Consider the following 16,287-nt stretch of genomic DNA (forward strand, 5'->3'; position numbering starts at 1 on the left):
TCCACATCCACCGTATTCGCCAGATTTGGCCAAATTGCTGTTCGCAGACCTAAAAAAAATGCTCACCGGTAAGAAATTGCGTTCGAATGAAGAGGTTCATGAATTTCAGCGATATTGAGGCCTATTTTGAGGCAAAAGATAAATCGTTCCACAAAAGTGGTATTTAAATGTTAGAGCGGCGCTGGAATGATTGCGTTGTTCTTGATGGAAATTACGTTGATGAATAAAGTTAAATTTGAACAAAAAAAAACGTGGTTTCCTTGTTAGGTCCGGGACTTTTTAGCCCATGTGTTATGAATGTACTTATAAACAATTTTTCTTTTTTCCGTTTTACAGGGGTTTAAGAAACAATTTATTTCAATAAAACATAATACATGTTTAGTTCAATGTCCATTATATTTAATCTTATATATGTACATACAATTTAATAATTAAATTAATTAACCAAGTAATTTACGAATATAAAGTAGACGGCTTAAAATTTCGAAAGTAGGATATTAATAACATTTGTTAAAAGAAATAATCAAGAATAATTAGCTTTGTTCAAGTTGAAGCAGCAGAGTGATTTACATTTACAGATTAAACATATTTGTATATAGTAATAATTTACCCGACTGCTAAATCTGTGCGAATGTAAGTATGAGTATATATACTTTTATGTAGATGCAAATGCAGTTGATCCTTGTGAATCTGATCGGTGTCGTGCTTGACTATTGACTTGACTTTCCTATAGAAATACTACAGCGTCATAGTGCCAATAATTATAACAACTTGATCACAATTTTGATCTTGCTACTTTAGAACGCACATACATACGCACTAAGAATCGTTTGCTGTCGTATTTGCTCAATTTCGGCTCCAGTATTTCCATTTTACCATTTTCTACGATTATTCATATATGTATGTAAGTATGTATATAGATATCTCTATCTCTATCCAGCAATGTGTACATATTTAGAAATATCTATAATTAATAATGTATTTGATTATATATATACTCATATATGCATATTTAATATAAAGGGTTCTCATTACTCTCCTGCATCTACTTTTTATATCCTATTTTTATTTCTTTTTCATATCCTTCAGTTAACAATAATTATTTTTTACTTAAATATATATTTATATATACTACATAGAAGAATGTGACTACTGTAAACACAAATTATTAATTCCTAATTTGATTCATCTCCAAATTCATCCGAATCCCATCCGATCGAGATGTCATTTTCATCGCCGAAAGTTGCCCGATGCATGGCACAGAGTGCATATACTAATTGCGACATAGCGCCATAGTATGTGTACTCTTCATTTTATACAGTTATAGTAATGCGAACGAAGTATTTGAATGCAGTCATTTTACGAACATTTGACTAATAAGTTTTGTCACATGCTGCGCTAACCGCAAGCATTTTACGAATTAAGCAAATGAAAATTACAAATGAATTTTGAATATGGCAAGCTATATAAACTCAAGTTTACTACCGCATAATTCGGATGCTTACTGGCGCAAAATAAATAAATATAGAACCAGCTCTATTTTATTTTCAAAATTATACATTTGTTTCTGAACTTACTGCCCTGCAAATATTCTAGGAATAAATATTAATTAGTAACCAAATATACTAAAAGCAATGCAATGCGGGAAGTACACAGACCGCGGCAAACAATAGCACATAAATATTTTCCGCAGATTTGACTACTATTTTTTCCTTTTATGTTCATTATTTTCTAACCAGATATCGACAATACGTAAAATCTTTGTAAGGACCCATGAAAGGAAAATTAACGCACACAATTTTTTCGTCTATTTTAAAGCCACATTTGACAGCACGAAAAGCCGTATAGGCTATAAGCGGCGATGTCTTAAGCTGGTATCCCCGCAAAATAAATACGGCGGTGCAAATAACGTTGAGTAATACCAGCAACTCCTTCGGAATGAGGAAAGACCTCTCCGGTCCATTTGCTACCAAACGAGGTTTCAGACAAAGTGACTCTCTGTCGTGTGACTTCTTTAACCAGTTGCTGGAAAATATTATATTATATTGACGTCATTGGCCTTTAAAACCGTACTGTTAAGTCTGCGTTTTCTAAGATGGATAAAGAAGCAAAGGGAATGGATCTGGTACTGAGCGAGGGCAAAACAAAGTAGCTCCTGTCATCAAACAAGCCTTCGACGCACTCGGCACCCACTTCACTGTTGGCACTTATAGTTTTGAAGTAGTAAAAGACTTCGCTTAATTAAAATTAAAGTAAATAATTGGCGCGTACACTGCTGTTGGGTATTTCTTCGAGCTCCTCCTCCTATTTGTGGTGTGCATTTTGATGTTGTTTCACAAATGGAGGGACGTACAGTTTTAGGGCGACTCCAAACGGCAAACTGTTATCAGGAGCTTTTTCATGGCAGAAATACACTCGGAGGCTTGACATTGCCTGTTGAGGGGCAACCGCTATTGGAAAGAGCGTTTTATATTATTTGATGTTAATACACGGAGAGTCAAACATGCGCACTCCCGAATGAAAGTCACGTACCAACCCATTCGGCTACGACGGGCGCCTTCGTTTATTTATGAACCAGCATTAACGCCGTTAAAAATATCAGGCCTGAAATCTAACGAAGAATCTCTCTCTTGCCAACAAGTGCTTCTCTGGACTAAGTAGACAATTTAAAGTCCTCTCTCGACGAACAGAACTAATGGTTGATAAATCCCTTGTATGGCGCAGAAACTTGAGACAATGGTGTCCCTTGGAGTGTTTGAGAGAAAGATTTTGTCTAAAATGTTTGAACCTTTGCATGTTGGCGACGGCGAATTTTTCTAATTTGTGTATAAAATTTGATAATTGGATTAATATGATTTTTGTTTGTCAGCTACACTTTTGTAAAAATCCATTTATGGCGATTATATTCAAAACAAGCAAAAAATAGTCAAAACTGGTCAAAATGTTAATGTGTTACCGTTTTGTAGGGGGATGCAGTTCCTATGGTATATTGCAGGCTAGATTACTTTTACATGGACATTTAGCTGAGTATTTTACTACATTTTGTTCGCATTTCTATATCCGTATATTTATCTTGCTAGAAAGTTACCACATTTAAATAGCAAACATTTTGAGTTGTATATCTCGGTTTCGGATGTTTTTAGTTACTTGATAATTAATTAAGTCTTATTTAACATTCAAATATGTATATATTAATCATTTGTTATTAAAAAGTTTCACTAATTTTAAACCTTATTCGCTAAAAAAAGCGTGAAATTTGATTTCCGCCAATCATAACTGTATAAATCTCTATACTGCAAGCTCAGCAAAGAGCTGGCAAGTCTTAACTACCATTACACTATATAATTTCAGTTTGTCTTCCAGCCCGCCGTCATATCACTTTACTAACCGATTTCGAGTGAGAATAGTTAAGCTTGCGTAACACATACAGACATTTATACCGAGTATACGTTTTCAGTTTTTAAACACCGCACTCAAAAATTGCTGCTATCTTCACTTTGTATTGACTGCACTGACGGCGGGTGTGGACGAATGTAATGTAGTCGCACTGGACTGTGATCCGACTAAACTGGAACCACTTACTTCCACTGCGTGTTGCTTTTGATGGTGCTGTTGTTGTTGCGGGTGATGTTGAATTTGCAGTGAGTCCGTTATAACAACACCACCGCCACCACCACCACCAACACTTCCTACGGCAACACTGTTTGCACCGGTTGAAACAGTTGGTGATGCACTCGATGAGCCGGAATAGTCCAATTTGTAAATTGCGCTGCGGGTTACATCCTCCATGGACGCTTCTTGACAATCAGGCCCGCTATGACTTTGCGAACCACAATTATAACAAGATAAGTGTTTATTATTAGCAATCGGTGCTGCCTGCGTACTGTACGGCGTTCCAGTCAGTATCGTTGGACCTGGCACAACAGCTGCATTAGTCTGCAACGCCTGCGTAGCCGGCTGTTGCTGTTGCACTTGCAGTACTCCCGTAACACACGACGTAACATTTGTATTGGGCGGCACGGGGTTAGTGGGGCGCAATGTTACTGGTGGCGCCCCCGGTGGTGCGCCACCTGGGATGGGATAATATGAATATATATGCTCATTCGGCATTAGACGAAGAGGAGGTGGCGCAGGACCGCCGGTATGGCTCATCAATCGTTGATGTTGTGCAGTAGGCGCTGCATGATATGGGTAGGTAGTGTTGTATTGTTGATGCGGTGACGGCAGGATAACGGGGTTCGGTGTTATATTAGTAATGATGCCACCTCCACCACCAGCTATACCCGCCGAAGGCGAACTCATTAATACAGGATTAGTTGCTATGTTATTGTTGCTGGAACCCATATTTGAAGTCGTATTCACAACTGCAATACTATTTCCAACACCACTGTTATTATTATTGGCCAATGAAGTTTGCATTAGTCCAATACCGGCACCAGCATTACCGCCGGGTGCCAAAATTATTTCAGTACCATACATCGGCTGTGACTGTGGCGTCAGCGCTGGATGCGTATTCAGCATAGGTGATGTATACATTCCACTAGTAGCCGTGCTAACCGTATTTATGACAACATTCGCCGAAATTAATTTGTCCGATCGGCCATTAAGCCTTGTATTCCCCGTCTGTTTGTTATAACCATGCTGCTGATGCTTCTGAAGCTGACTTTCACCACCTAATCGGAGGCCCGGCACATTTGATGCACTAGAAAGCGTTGGCGTTTCTGGTGGTGAAACATCACCACATGAACCATTAGAACTACCAGTATCACTGCCAGCACTTTTATTCGAATTCATTGATCCCGGAACCAATGTGGTATCCAACCCGCTACCAGATCCATCCGACATTGACATATTTTGCATTGAATAAGCCAGAGCGGAAAAATTTGTAACCGGCTGAAAGTGTGGATTAACTGATAGTTGTTGCTGCTGCTGATGAATCAAAGGTGTATAACTTCCCGCCTTATGCCTACGTGGATAGCCATTACGAATTAGCGTCTGCAGAGGATTTCCCGTGCCGTCGTTACTTATAATGCTCTGAAATAAAAACAAACTTTTTACTCTTCAGTTTTTAAACAATTATGATATTACAAATGATTAGGTGGAAGCAATGGGTATAACTTTATGGGATTTCATCTTAAAAAAACTGAGCAATATAGTTAACACATAGTATAAGGTGATATAACTGTGTGTGTTTTTGTAACAGGCAAAACGTAGTGCGGCAGGCCGTTTGTTATCCGCATTTATGTTCGACTTTCGGCACGTGGATAAGATCACACGCACGAAAATTTACATATTCAATAGCAAAAATAAAACACCGTTAACTCTAACCTAAGCTAGTTCGAACCTGAAATGATCTAAATAAAAACACAAAAGATAATGAAAAACTTTGCCTTCAAGTACCTGAGTGTGTGCTAGACTATATAGTATATATGTAACGTACATACATGTTAGATGTTATTGCGACGCACACTGGGGATTTTTGTACAGAGATGCGGAAAAAAGTATACATCCCAAAAAATATTTACATTTTTACTACTAACGAAGTTGTATATATTTGTGTATGAAAAGAACATGTTTAAAAACTATTTTTTAAAAAATAAATTTTATTTTATTTTTTTTTTTTTTATTAACCCTTAACTGGTATCGTGGGGGCCGCGCAGACCCCACGCGTTTTATTTTTTTGAATTTCTTAAAAACTACGCATAGTACGCGGCTGCCATTTTGAGTAATCTCATTACGTCGCGACACGCGGCGGGTGTCGGACGTTCGGCGCTGAAGCTTTTACCAGAGCGGAGCTACGTACGTTGCGGGGGCCGTGCGGACCCCACTATACGCCCACTATACGTTGAAATACTTATGTTTTAGTTTATTTTTTCAAAGTTGATTTTATAAGAAATAAGAAAACATACATATGTTAGCTAAAGACTTTCGAAATAATAGTTTTTTTTTATTTTTATAGTGGTAAGAAAAAAATACCAAAAAATTGTCCAAATTTTGTGATCTCTTGTAGTAAATAAGTTAAAAGGAGTATATGAATAAAAACTTATTAATTTCATAAAACAAGCTTGTTATTTGTCCTATCAAAATAATTCTTGAAAAAAATTGTAGACATTTGGGTCCTAGAATCTAGTTTTAATAGGGGGCCGCGCGGCCCCCACGATACTAGTTTCGTTAGTCAAATTTACGATACCAGTTAAGGGTTAATATAAGCCAGCAAATATTTAGGCACAGGATACATGTAAGTTCATAATTCTGAATTACCCTCAAAATGTCAAAACAAAATTAAAAGTGTTTCGTTATCATTATGCACACACTAGAAAGCGTTTAGTTATTATCATTGCCAAAAAATAATCAGTGGCGCCTGGTGGCACCTGCAATTGATTAAAACTGAAAGAGACGCTATTAAGCAAGACGTTGATACTAGTTTCTGACCGTAGGTAAATGTAGCTCAACTTCCAGATCCAAGAATATGAAGGAATATGATTTTTTTTTTCGTAAAATTAATTATAAATAGATAATCAAATGCTTCACAGCCTTTGTTCTGCCGGCTAAAATATATAAAAATATCGTACCCTAAATGAAAAATAAAAAATTGGAAGTCGGCTCAAGCAAAAGGAAAAAAAACACCTTGGGCTTTGAAGTTTTTTCTTAGTCAGTTCAATACTATAAAAAAATATACTTTTGACATATCTATAAAAAAAACTGTAAGTCGGAGTTTAGTAATTCTTTTTGATTTTATTGTTGGTTCTATTCTGGAATTTAGAAATATCATTAAACATTGCGGTGGTATGTTGCAAATTTGACTTTTTTCCGCTAAATCCCCAGTGTGCGACGTTGAAACTACAATCCCCGCAAAATCTCTTTGGCCTACTAACTAAAAAGGTAATTCAGTCTTAATATTTTTTATATTCTCGTTTACTCCTCAGTATTTAGCAGAGTTACTACAGAGTTCTCCGAATAAACGTTTAGCTTTCATGCTTTTATATATAATATAATTTAATTTAATTAGGCTTCCCAAAAAAATTAATTAACCAAAGAAAACTAAAAGGAATACCTACAAAGCATATAATTGACAATATCTGCTCTTCCTAAAACATAATATTTTCTGAATGTAAAATTTAAGTTAAATTAAGAAGCTACCAGAGTTGTCTGTAATTTTATGTAGAGTGTAATTTGCAGGTTTAATGTTTTTGCGTTTGCTAGTTTAGCATTTGTTAATTTTAAAGAACGATTGCACTTCGGCTCCGGCCATGTTTCAGCAAAAGTTCAGTTCGGTTTCAGTTCAGCTTTGGCAAAAAACATTTCTTCATTTTTACTATGCCATTTTTTCTGTTGAAAAATTTGCTTCAAAATATCTACCACCATCAAGAGTGGCTAGCAATTTTTCAGTGTTGCAGATCAGCTCTATTCCAATAGACGATGCCGCTTGCTAGGCAGAAATACCGAAAAGCTATTGTTTTTACATTCTTGTCCGAGCTGTATTTTATAGGCACGTTAGCCAAGATTCTTACGTAAAGTTTTCCACATAATCGAAGAACAAAGGCCAACAAGTTGAGAATGACGATGAATAGACGTTTCAGCGCCATACATTCTCAAAAACTGTCGGTGAGAGATGTGCATAAGAAGTTGCACAAAGAAGTTGTATAAAAATATCAAGTTTTTACTGCGTAAAAACATGTTTTATTTAAATATATCTTTTTCTATTTCAAAATAATTTTATTACATAAGGTAGTATATTTTCGTATTTAGAAAACATTGTGCAGCTATCTTGCAAACCATACGATTTCGAGAATATCGCACATGATCTTTTTAAAAGGATAGGGTTTTTCCAAGGTGAATCTATTAAAGGTGGTATCGGTAAATCAGCTGATTTGTTTTTTTCTTTTGCAGTGTCCATGTGGCTGTCAGCACAGAATGAAACAAGGCGAATTCATTCTTTGTTTTCTATTTTTACAAAACTTTGTTTTGACAATCAAACGTACAAACATTGTTTTTGGTCTAGTGCCACCACCTTTAATAAATGCGATTAATTTTGTTCTCGTTTGAGAACATCATCAATTATTCCTTTTTTTCACTAATTTCTTACTGAAATGTTTTGTTTACACTCACAATTGACAAATGACAAGAGTTTGAGTGTTGCTACTCAAAAATTTGTAAAAACTGTAGCCGCATAGATTTGTACATAACTACAATTCAAAAGTGTGCAGGATCGAATCTCCGTGCACGAAACACTAAAACGAAAAAGGTTTTTCTAATAGCGATCGCCCCTCGCCAGGCAATGGTAAACCTCCGAGTATATTACTGAAATGAAAAAGCTCCTCCTCCTCCTCCTCCTCCTCCTCCTCCTCCTCCTCCTCCTCCTCTGTTGTTGTTGTTGTTGTATCAGCATAAACATTTCCCATAAATAGGTATATGAGGAATGCTACTGAAGTGACAGTCCTTGGCCGGATATAAATCCGGGTCGATCCGGTAGCGTAGAACCGACTGTCGTGGGAACGGCTCCTCCTCTGTAAGTACCTCCACTTGTGGAACAAAATCAAGACGCACACCAAAAATACGAGGAGAAGCTCGGCCAAGCAAGCGAAAAGGGAGTAAGCGCCAATTATTATATAATAAATGAAAAATATATAAAAATTCTGATTAAAAAGTTTGAAATTTTGTTAAATATTTGTTGAATTTTTTGAAATTTGCAAAAAGCTTCGATATATATGGTTTTTGCATGAGATAGAACTTTATTTACCAAAAATTATTTAAATTTAATAAAAAAAATTGTCAAAACTGATCGAGCTTTTCCTACAGTTTATGGTATATGTCTTGATGATGTCTGTTGTCCCAGAAATGGAGGGCCTACAATTTTATGCCGCCTCCGGACGGCAGATGGTGTTTTATAAGACGCTATTTCATGGCAAAAATACACTCAACGACCTACCATAGCCTACTGAGGGGCAATTGCTATTAGAAATAACTTTTTTTTCTATGATTTGAAGTATAATACCTACTGTGGGTTTTGTACCCAAGGGAACCGAATAGCAGTCACGCACAAACCCACTCGTCTGCGTTAAAGAAGAAAAAAACACAATAGTCCCACCAATCATAAGTAAAGACGTAAGCCCTAATCAATTTTTAACCCTTTGCAACAGATATCACTTGCGGGAAACCCTATTTTTACTTAATTCATCTACATTGAGAACTCGCCTATATTAATAGAGGCCACATGACAAAGTAAGAGGCATTCTAGATAATTCTTCTCCAGCTTCTCTGTTATAAAGTTCGCCGTTCAAGTTTATTTAAAAGATCGTGCGAGTATTGAAATTAGTGTTCCGGACCAAGTCTTTCTGTTATACCCCAACCACTAAGTCTGCATTGATAAGCTATTCTCGAATCAGAATTGAGCCGTATTCAAAACACTGGAACCTCTATTGACAACTTTGAAAACTGAATATATTTCAATTCAAACTTTCATGGTTTCAAAGTAAGCTTAATAAATGGACAATTCCGAAAGCCGCATGAGAGTTTTTGTATGCACATGTTTAGGTACATAAGGAAAGGGTGAGTGTTTATATTTAGCACTTACATCGTCCATATTCTTTACATTCGATGTCATATTAATGTCATGAATCATTTGCTGATGCTGTTGTTGGCCCATCGGTGGCGGTGTAGTTTCAGCCGAAGGACGTCTGACATTCTTCAACGATGCACTCATCCTTTGTGGGATATTTCTTGATGGTAACTGCATGCCAGGCTGCATCATGTTGTTACTTGAATTTCTACTGGGGCTTGTTGTTCGGCTACTTGAAGGAGAAGATTGTTGGCTAAGCATTGGCGACGCTGACTGAGGGGGATGCTACAATTTTAAAACAATATTTAGTTATATAAAGTTTAAACTCATAGTTGTAGAAATATACTAAACTAAAAATATAAAAAAACGAATAAGCTTTTGACACGCCATGTATATATGTAATAAAATTTCATTAACAATATATATACAAAATACGAAATTTACCTCAACAGTTTGAGGGTACATCCGTTGCCATGTTGGTTGAAAAATAGGATTCGACTCAGTTGGAATGACATTTAAGGAAATCATATGAGGATCAACAGGAACGGGATGTTGCATTGTTCCATCTGCCTGAATTATCTAAAATATTGTCATAATATTTATTAGCTTAAAAAATATTAATGAAAAAATATTTTACACTGATCTACTAATATATGATTTATCATATGTACATATCGAGCCCTAATCGCAAAAAGGGCGTAAGCGAAAACTTAAAAGCTGTTAGATTAAAGTTATGCCGTCGATACAGTACTGGTAAGGGCTATAAAAATATTTCCATAATTCAGTAATATATTTGTATTTTCAAACTTTTGTTAACACCATTTCTTGAGAAATTAATTTTATAAAACTTATAGACTTTCTTCAACTTATTTTAACTTTTATACATACAGCTGTGAACGTGAAAATAGCAGTACCTTTAAAAAATTATTTTGAAATCATTTTTTTTTTCTATAACTCATACAAAATAATGTAAATACTAAACATCTACAAAGGGCTAAGGGATTTCCGATGAATAAATCTGACAACTAAGTAAAAAATGGTTCTTTATTGGCATCCTTACGTTTTTAAGTGCAACATTGAAATAGCAGTGCCTTCATTTTTTAAGGTTATAACAAAGAATATAAATAAAACTTTGCACAGGTTTAGACGAAAGTTATTTTTTTATTATTTATTTATCTAGCGAAACACTGCATCACAGGAAAATGAAAGCAGATTCTGAAATTGAGAGCAGATGGAAGATCTTACACAGAAATACAAAATATTCTTGCACGTTTAACAAAAATTATTTCAAACCCAATCAAATTTGAGGAAAGATGAAAAAAAGAGGAAGAAAACCAAAAACTTGCCTGCATGACGATCGCAGAATTGTAAGGCGCTCCAAAGCTCATCCCATGAAGCCAGATATACAAATTAAAAAAGAGGTGAACTTAATGTTTTTGACATGACTGCGCTTAAAAGACTACGGGAAGCTGGATTAGCAGCCCGCAGCTCACGAAAAAACAACTCTTGACACCAACACATAAGGCAAAACGTTTGGAATTCTGAAAGAAAACATGCTAGCTGGACAGCTGACTTTTATAAACTGACGAATCTAAAATAGATGTGTATAGCGACGCAGGTTCAAGACAGTATGTTAGACGTCCACCTGGCATCGAAAATCAGCCAAAATACACTCTAAACACCATTAAACATGGGGGGATCAAAAATAATGGGCTGGGGATGTTTATAATATTATGGCGCAGGCCGCATACACAAAATTGATGACATAATGGGCACCAATATTTATGTGGAAATAATGCAGAATGTTATTTGCCGTATTGTAAAGAGAGCATGCCAATAAATGGGTCTACCAGCAGAATAATGATCCTAAACACAGGATAATGATCAGAAAGCCAGGAATTGGTTTCGCGCAAACAAAATTGAGGGTATGGTATGGCCAGCTCTGTCCTCCTAACTCAATTCTATAGAAAATCTGTAGGAGGAACTTAAAAAGTGTTGTACACAATGCCAAACCGAGTAACAATCAATAATTTTGGGAAATTGTCAAAGTTGCGTGGTTGAAGATTCCGAGGCAGCGATGTGAGCAATTGAGGGACTCAAAGCCCCGCCGTTGTTCTGCAGTAATAAAAATTTGGGAAATTGAACTAAATATTAGTTAAAATATTGTATCTGTATCCTTTGTGTATCCTTTAATTTTTTATAAACTCGGACAGAATGCGGTACTTATATCAAAACTGCTATTTTAACGTTAACCCTGAATTTCTACCTTTTGTTATAAAAAGTTTGTATTGTGTTATAGAATTGATTTAAATATGTGTTCACTTAAAGAATATAATAATATTACAAAATAATAATAAAAACTTTCTAATCACATAATAGATTAAAATGTTTTTGAAATTTTTCATATTTTTTTGGTGCTGCAACTGTATTCGTGTTCGCAACTGTATCTTATATAAATATTATATATTATATTACATATTTTATAAATACTCGACTTTTTCCTATTTTCCTATAAAAACACAATTTTGGCGGCAGCGCAAGCTATGGCAATGTTAGACGAACTACTGCACATAGCAATTATTTTGGAGGGGGTGTCGTTATTCGATCATACAGAATGTCGAGTCGTTCATCTGCTAAGACAATATGTATACCATACGATCGTTTGATAGACTCGAATGCCAAAAGTCTTCGTACGCATTGATGCAAGTATGAGCAAAGAGCACATAAAAACAAGATGATGGAGTTCAAGCCAGAGTACATCCGCAGTTGACACCAGCCAAGTCATGAATTGTAAAGTGTTTTCAAATAACAGGTGTTATTGGTGAATGGATTGCGCTATCGAGAGATTACTAACGATTTTTTATAGCCGGAATTGGATTGTATTGATCTGAACAACGTTTATTTTCAACAAGACGGCGCTACGTGCCATACAAGCAACGAAACCATTGATCCTTTACAGGAAAAGTGTCCGGACCGTGTTATCTCTCGAAGAGGTAATCACAATTGACCACCGAGATCTTGTGATTTAACACCTTGCGACTTTTTTCTTTGGGGCCACGTGAAAAAGAAGGTCTACGCCAACAGCCCCGGATCGATTCAAAACCACAAAGACGGAAATCGTGAGGCTATCAACGACATAGGGCAGCCACCTTGCAATTCGATTATGGAAAATTTCATGAAAAGGATATTGTCCTGTAACCCTGGTCGTGGTGGTCACGGTATACCTTCCTCTTTATAATGAAATAAACCTCCGACCATTTATATTAAAAAATAGAATCTTTGAATATCAAAATAACACCTCTGTTTGGAAAACCCTACATTTGACATGTTCCTACACACACTAATCTGACACAGAGCATACTGTGTGTAAGACCAAAAGCTGCTGATTAGACGTCACACAAACCGTGTTATCTAGTCCCTAATTGACATAAGGTCTTGAGATGGCTCCAGAGTTCAGATGAAGGCTTCTCCGGCAAACATTTCAATTATATGCCTCGAATTCTGGATTGGATGCTAGCTATCCCGCATCAGAAGTGTGCAAAGCAACCTCAGACCTAAAACTTGCTCCAGTGACGAAATATAGGAAATGGGATCCTCCGATCTAAGCACGCTCTCCCCGAAACTCGTTCCACATTACCGGCCAGACCCTGAATTAAATCCGGCTAAGGTTAATAGTCCTTCAGCAGCTTTCTCCAAAAATTTAAAGGGAATGTTGTATGCTGTTACAACAACAACTGAACTAAATAGGGTCATTGGCTGGAAAAATAGGTGTGTAGAATCAGCTACGATAGAGATGATAAACATGAATTGAACATAGACGAGGTACTAGAATCAATAACATGAAATCAACAAAAGCCAATAAATATAATATATATATATTTTTTTATGTGAATTCAAATTGAAAAAATAACAGATTATTTGTTAATAAAACATCTCCAAAGATGTTTTGGTGAATGGTGCTGAAGTGACGAATATATATTCGAGTCATTTCGGTAATGTAAAACAACTGTAGTGGTCTAATGAAATCGTACTATTATGGATTTTCAACATTTTCATATTATTTTGCCTTTACTGTAAAACAAGGGGAGAATGCGACTACGCAAAAGAAAATATTGTATTTTCACAAACTAAAAGCTTTATATGTGCCACATGGATCAAGAGACAAATTCAATGCACCGATTTCTATCTCGAAACACTGCAGAAACGCAGCGAAATTAAGTAATTTTTAAGCGAAAGATTACTGTTGATGACACTACAATAGTAATGAGGAAAGAAAATCGTAGTGCAAGTCCCTCCAATGGTAGCAAAACCAGGATATGAGTCGAGATGAGTAAAACTGTATATTTCTTGGTATTGAAAGGAGTATGTTATGATCTGATTCCTGTGGAATCGAGGTAGTCTCCAATTGATATTGAAGCCAGCAATTCAATCCAAGTAGTCACAATTAATAAACAGAAAGACCGTCTTGTTCCATTGCAACAACATCATACCACATATTTACATCTTTTTAGAAACGACCGAAACTGAGAACTTGGCCTGTACTTACTTTTGCACGCAAAATGCGAAATTTCGAAATAAATTCGTAATAATGTTCAAGAAGAACCTCATATTTAATTTAATCTATTTCTATTAATGAGAATTTTATTAAAAGTCAATACTTTACATTTCTAACATACTTTATATCTGTGTTATGATTTCAATGAAGCGCACTTTACACTGAGTGTTTCTATGAATGGGAACTTAATTAAAAGTCAATATTTTACATTTCTAACATACTTTAGATCTGTCTTATGATTTCAATGCAGCGCAATGCCATATTATAAATTCTATTTAATTTTTACCACCTGGATTAAAATAAATGTATTGGTTAAAAAATTATATCCATACCTTATGAATACCCTGTGGAAATGTCATCGGTATGTGTGGCATAATGTTGACGGGCGTTAATATCTGTGGATGTGGTTGTCCAGGGATATGCATTGCATGCAGAACATGTTGTGGAATTTCCTGGTGGGACGGAGGCAAATGCTGACGCTGCTCCTGCTGATGTTGAGTATGAACTAGCGTTTGGTCAAGATTTTGCGGTTGCGGTTGCTGCGATTGGAAATCGATAACCAACTTATTCTCTTTAATCTTTTCGAATATTTGAGTGCATTTGCATTGTTGATCAAATGAAAAAACCGGATGATTCGCAGCCATAGTATAAACTAATAGAAGCTCCTGCAAAGTATCTGAGTCATTCATACATAGAAAGTCTCGGTCACCCCAACCATCCAATGTTCGAAATATCTCCGTCACGCAGGTACGATTACAAGCTCTGATTAATGCTAAATAGAGCGCCATTTTTCTTCGTATTTTCTTATCAGTTGGTTCTCCTTTTTGACACGCAACCATATCAGTCGCCAAATCTTGAGGATTATTCACCCTCAACTCCATGCCGCGCAATTCCTGTGAATCTCGCCGGCCCAACTCTTCTAGACATGTCCCTAAGAACCGTAACTCAAATGGCAGACACATGTTGAGCAATGTACACATAGTGTCAATCCTTTTATAGCTCTCGAGTTCTTTAAACCATTGGATAACGTCCTTTTTACAAATCATTTCCGCTGATACATTTACTGTCCCGCATCAACGAAGTGAAAATCTGTTACAACGTTCTCTTTTCTCCTTTTTCTTATAAAATTCGTCTTTTTGATATATATTTGTATAGTTGCACGACAGTGCAAATCTGCATTAAATACAGAGGCGCGAAATTATGGTGCTGCCTCCGACAGCGTCCTGATCGCGCAACTATTTCTTATTATCCTTTCTGTTATTGTTATATTGCTATATTTTATATTTTATGCACAATTTTTAAAATTCAATATTTGGCTTAAGATAGCCTGAGGCCAGAAGGTCGCACCACACATTGGCACTTGATTCTACGGTGGCAACTCGTTACTCGTTCAAATGTACTGGGCCTTACTTGCAGCTCGTTATTTCACACTCTATTCTTTTTGGTCTGCTTGCGCTGTTGATAGTCGTCGTTCCCGTCACTCTACTTTATAGTTTATCTTTCTATTCCTTTACACTTTTTCTTACTTTGGCTCAGCCTGTAATTTCTTCTTACTATGTCACAGTAAAATTTAAACCACACATTTAAACTCTGTAAACCGCGGTGATAATCATGTTAAATGATTTTACTATAAAAATCTTTTTCAAATAATTCCTTTATACGAAACTACTTTGGAACAAAATAGCCCAATGTGTGTAGTCAATTTCATAGATGACTAGATGTGAAACTCTTTTTCTCGTGAGAGCGCTGAAAAATGTGCATTTTTTATAACATTTTCCAATATTGCCACACCGGTAGAAACTTGAATTGGGTATTTTTGAACCAAAGGTCTGGAATTTTTAGTTTCCACACCACCATTGAGGTTAGTATTTAGTGTGCGGTTGCCCAATAGCCTTATATCACTCGTAAACACCTACATATACTAAATATAAGCACAATCCGTATGAAATATGTACATAAATAAGCCAAAAATTTAAAAATTTATATGTAAATGAAATTATTTAAAACTGATATTCATAAATAATTTAATAATAATAAAGTTATGAACCCGAAAAACATAAGTTATAATTAAAAACATGACTTATTGCGATTTTTTAATATAACACAGAAATTGGGTAACAAAAAAAACTCTCAAACAACGAACAGAATAAGTTAAAGCAGATTACTTTTAATC

The 16,287-nt window shown here is 35.9% G+C and overlaps 1 protein-coding gene across 1 annotated transcript; it reads right to left on the reverse strand.

Annotated features, from left to right (window-relative positions):
* Window positions 1-375: 375 nt before the first annotated feature.
* LOC129247493 (uncharacterized) lies at window positions 376-15,811 on the reverse strand. Its single transcript, XM_054886640.1, has 4 exons — window positions 14,447-15,811; window positions 10,004-10,138; window positions 9,575-9,844; window positions 376-5,034 (listed from the first exon to the last, which is right to left on the reverse strand). Exons 1-4 carry the CDS (start codon window positions 15,158-15,160, stop codon window positions 3,493-3,495), a joined length of 2,661 nt encoding a protein of 886 aa, XP_054742615.1. The 5' UTR covers window positions 15,161-15,811; the 3' UTR covers window positions 376-3,492.
* Window positions 15,812-16,287: the final 476 nt, after the last annotated feature.

The sequence above is a fragment of the Anastrepha obliqua genome, chromosome 5 (genome assembly GCF_027943255.1).
Source record: "Anastrepha obliqua isolate idAnaObli1 chromosome 5, idAnaObli1_1.0, whole genome shotgun sequence".
In the NCBI taxonomy this organism is placed as follows: Eukaryota; Metazoa; Arthropoda; class Insecta; order Diptera; family Tephritidae; genus Anastrepha; species Anastrepha obliqua.

What these genes read in the sequence shown, in the direction of transcription:
- LOC129247493 (XM_054886640.1), bottom strand. Translation starts at nt 15,160, where the DNA reads ATGATTTGTAAAAAGGACGTTATCCAATGGTTTAAAGAACTCGAGAGC. An exon ending in TTCCACAGGGTATTCATAAG is followed by an intron (nt 10,139 to 14,446) that starts GTATGGATATAA and finishes ACAATATTTTAG; the next exon opens with ATAATTCAGGCAGATGGAAC. An exon ending in TGTACCCTCAAACTGTTGAG is followed by an intron (nt 9,845 to 10,003) that starts GTAAATTTCGTA and finishes TTAAAATTGTAG; the next exon opens with CATCCCCCTCAGTCAGCGTC.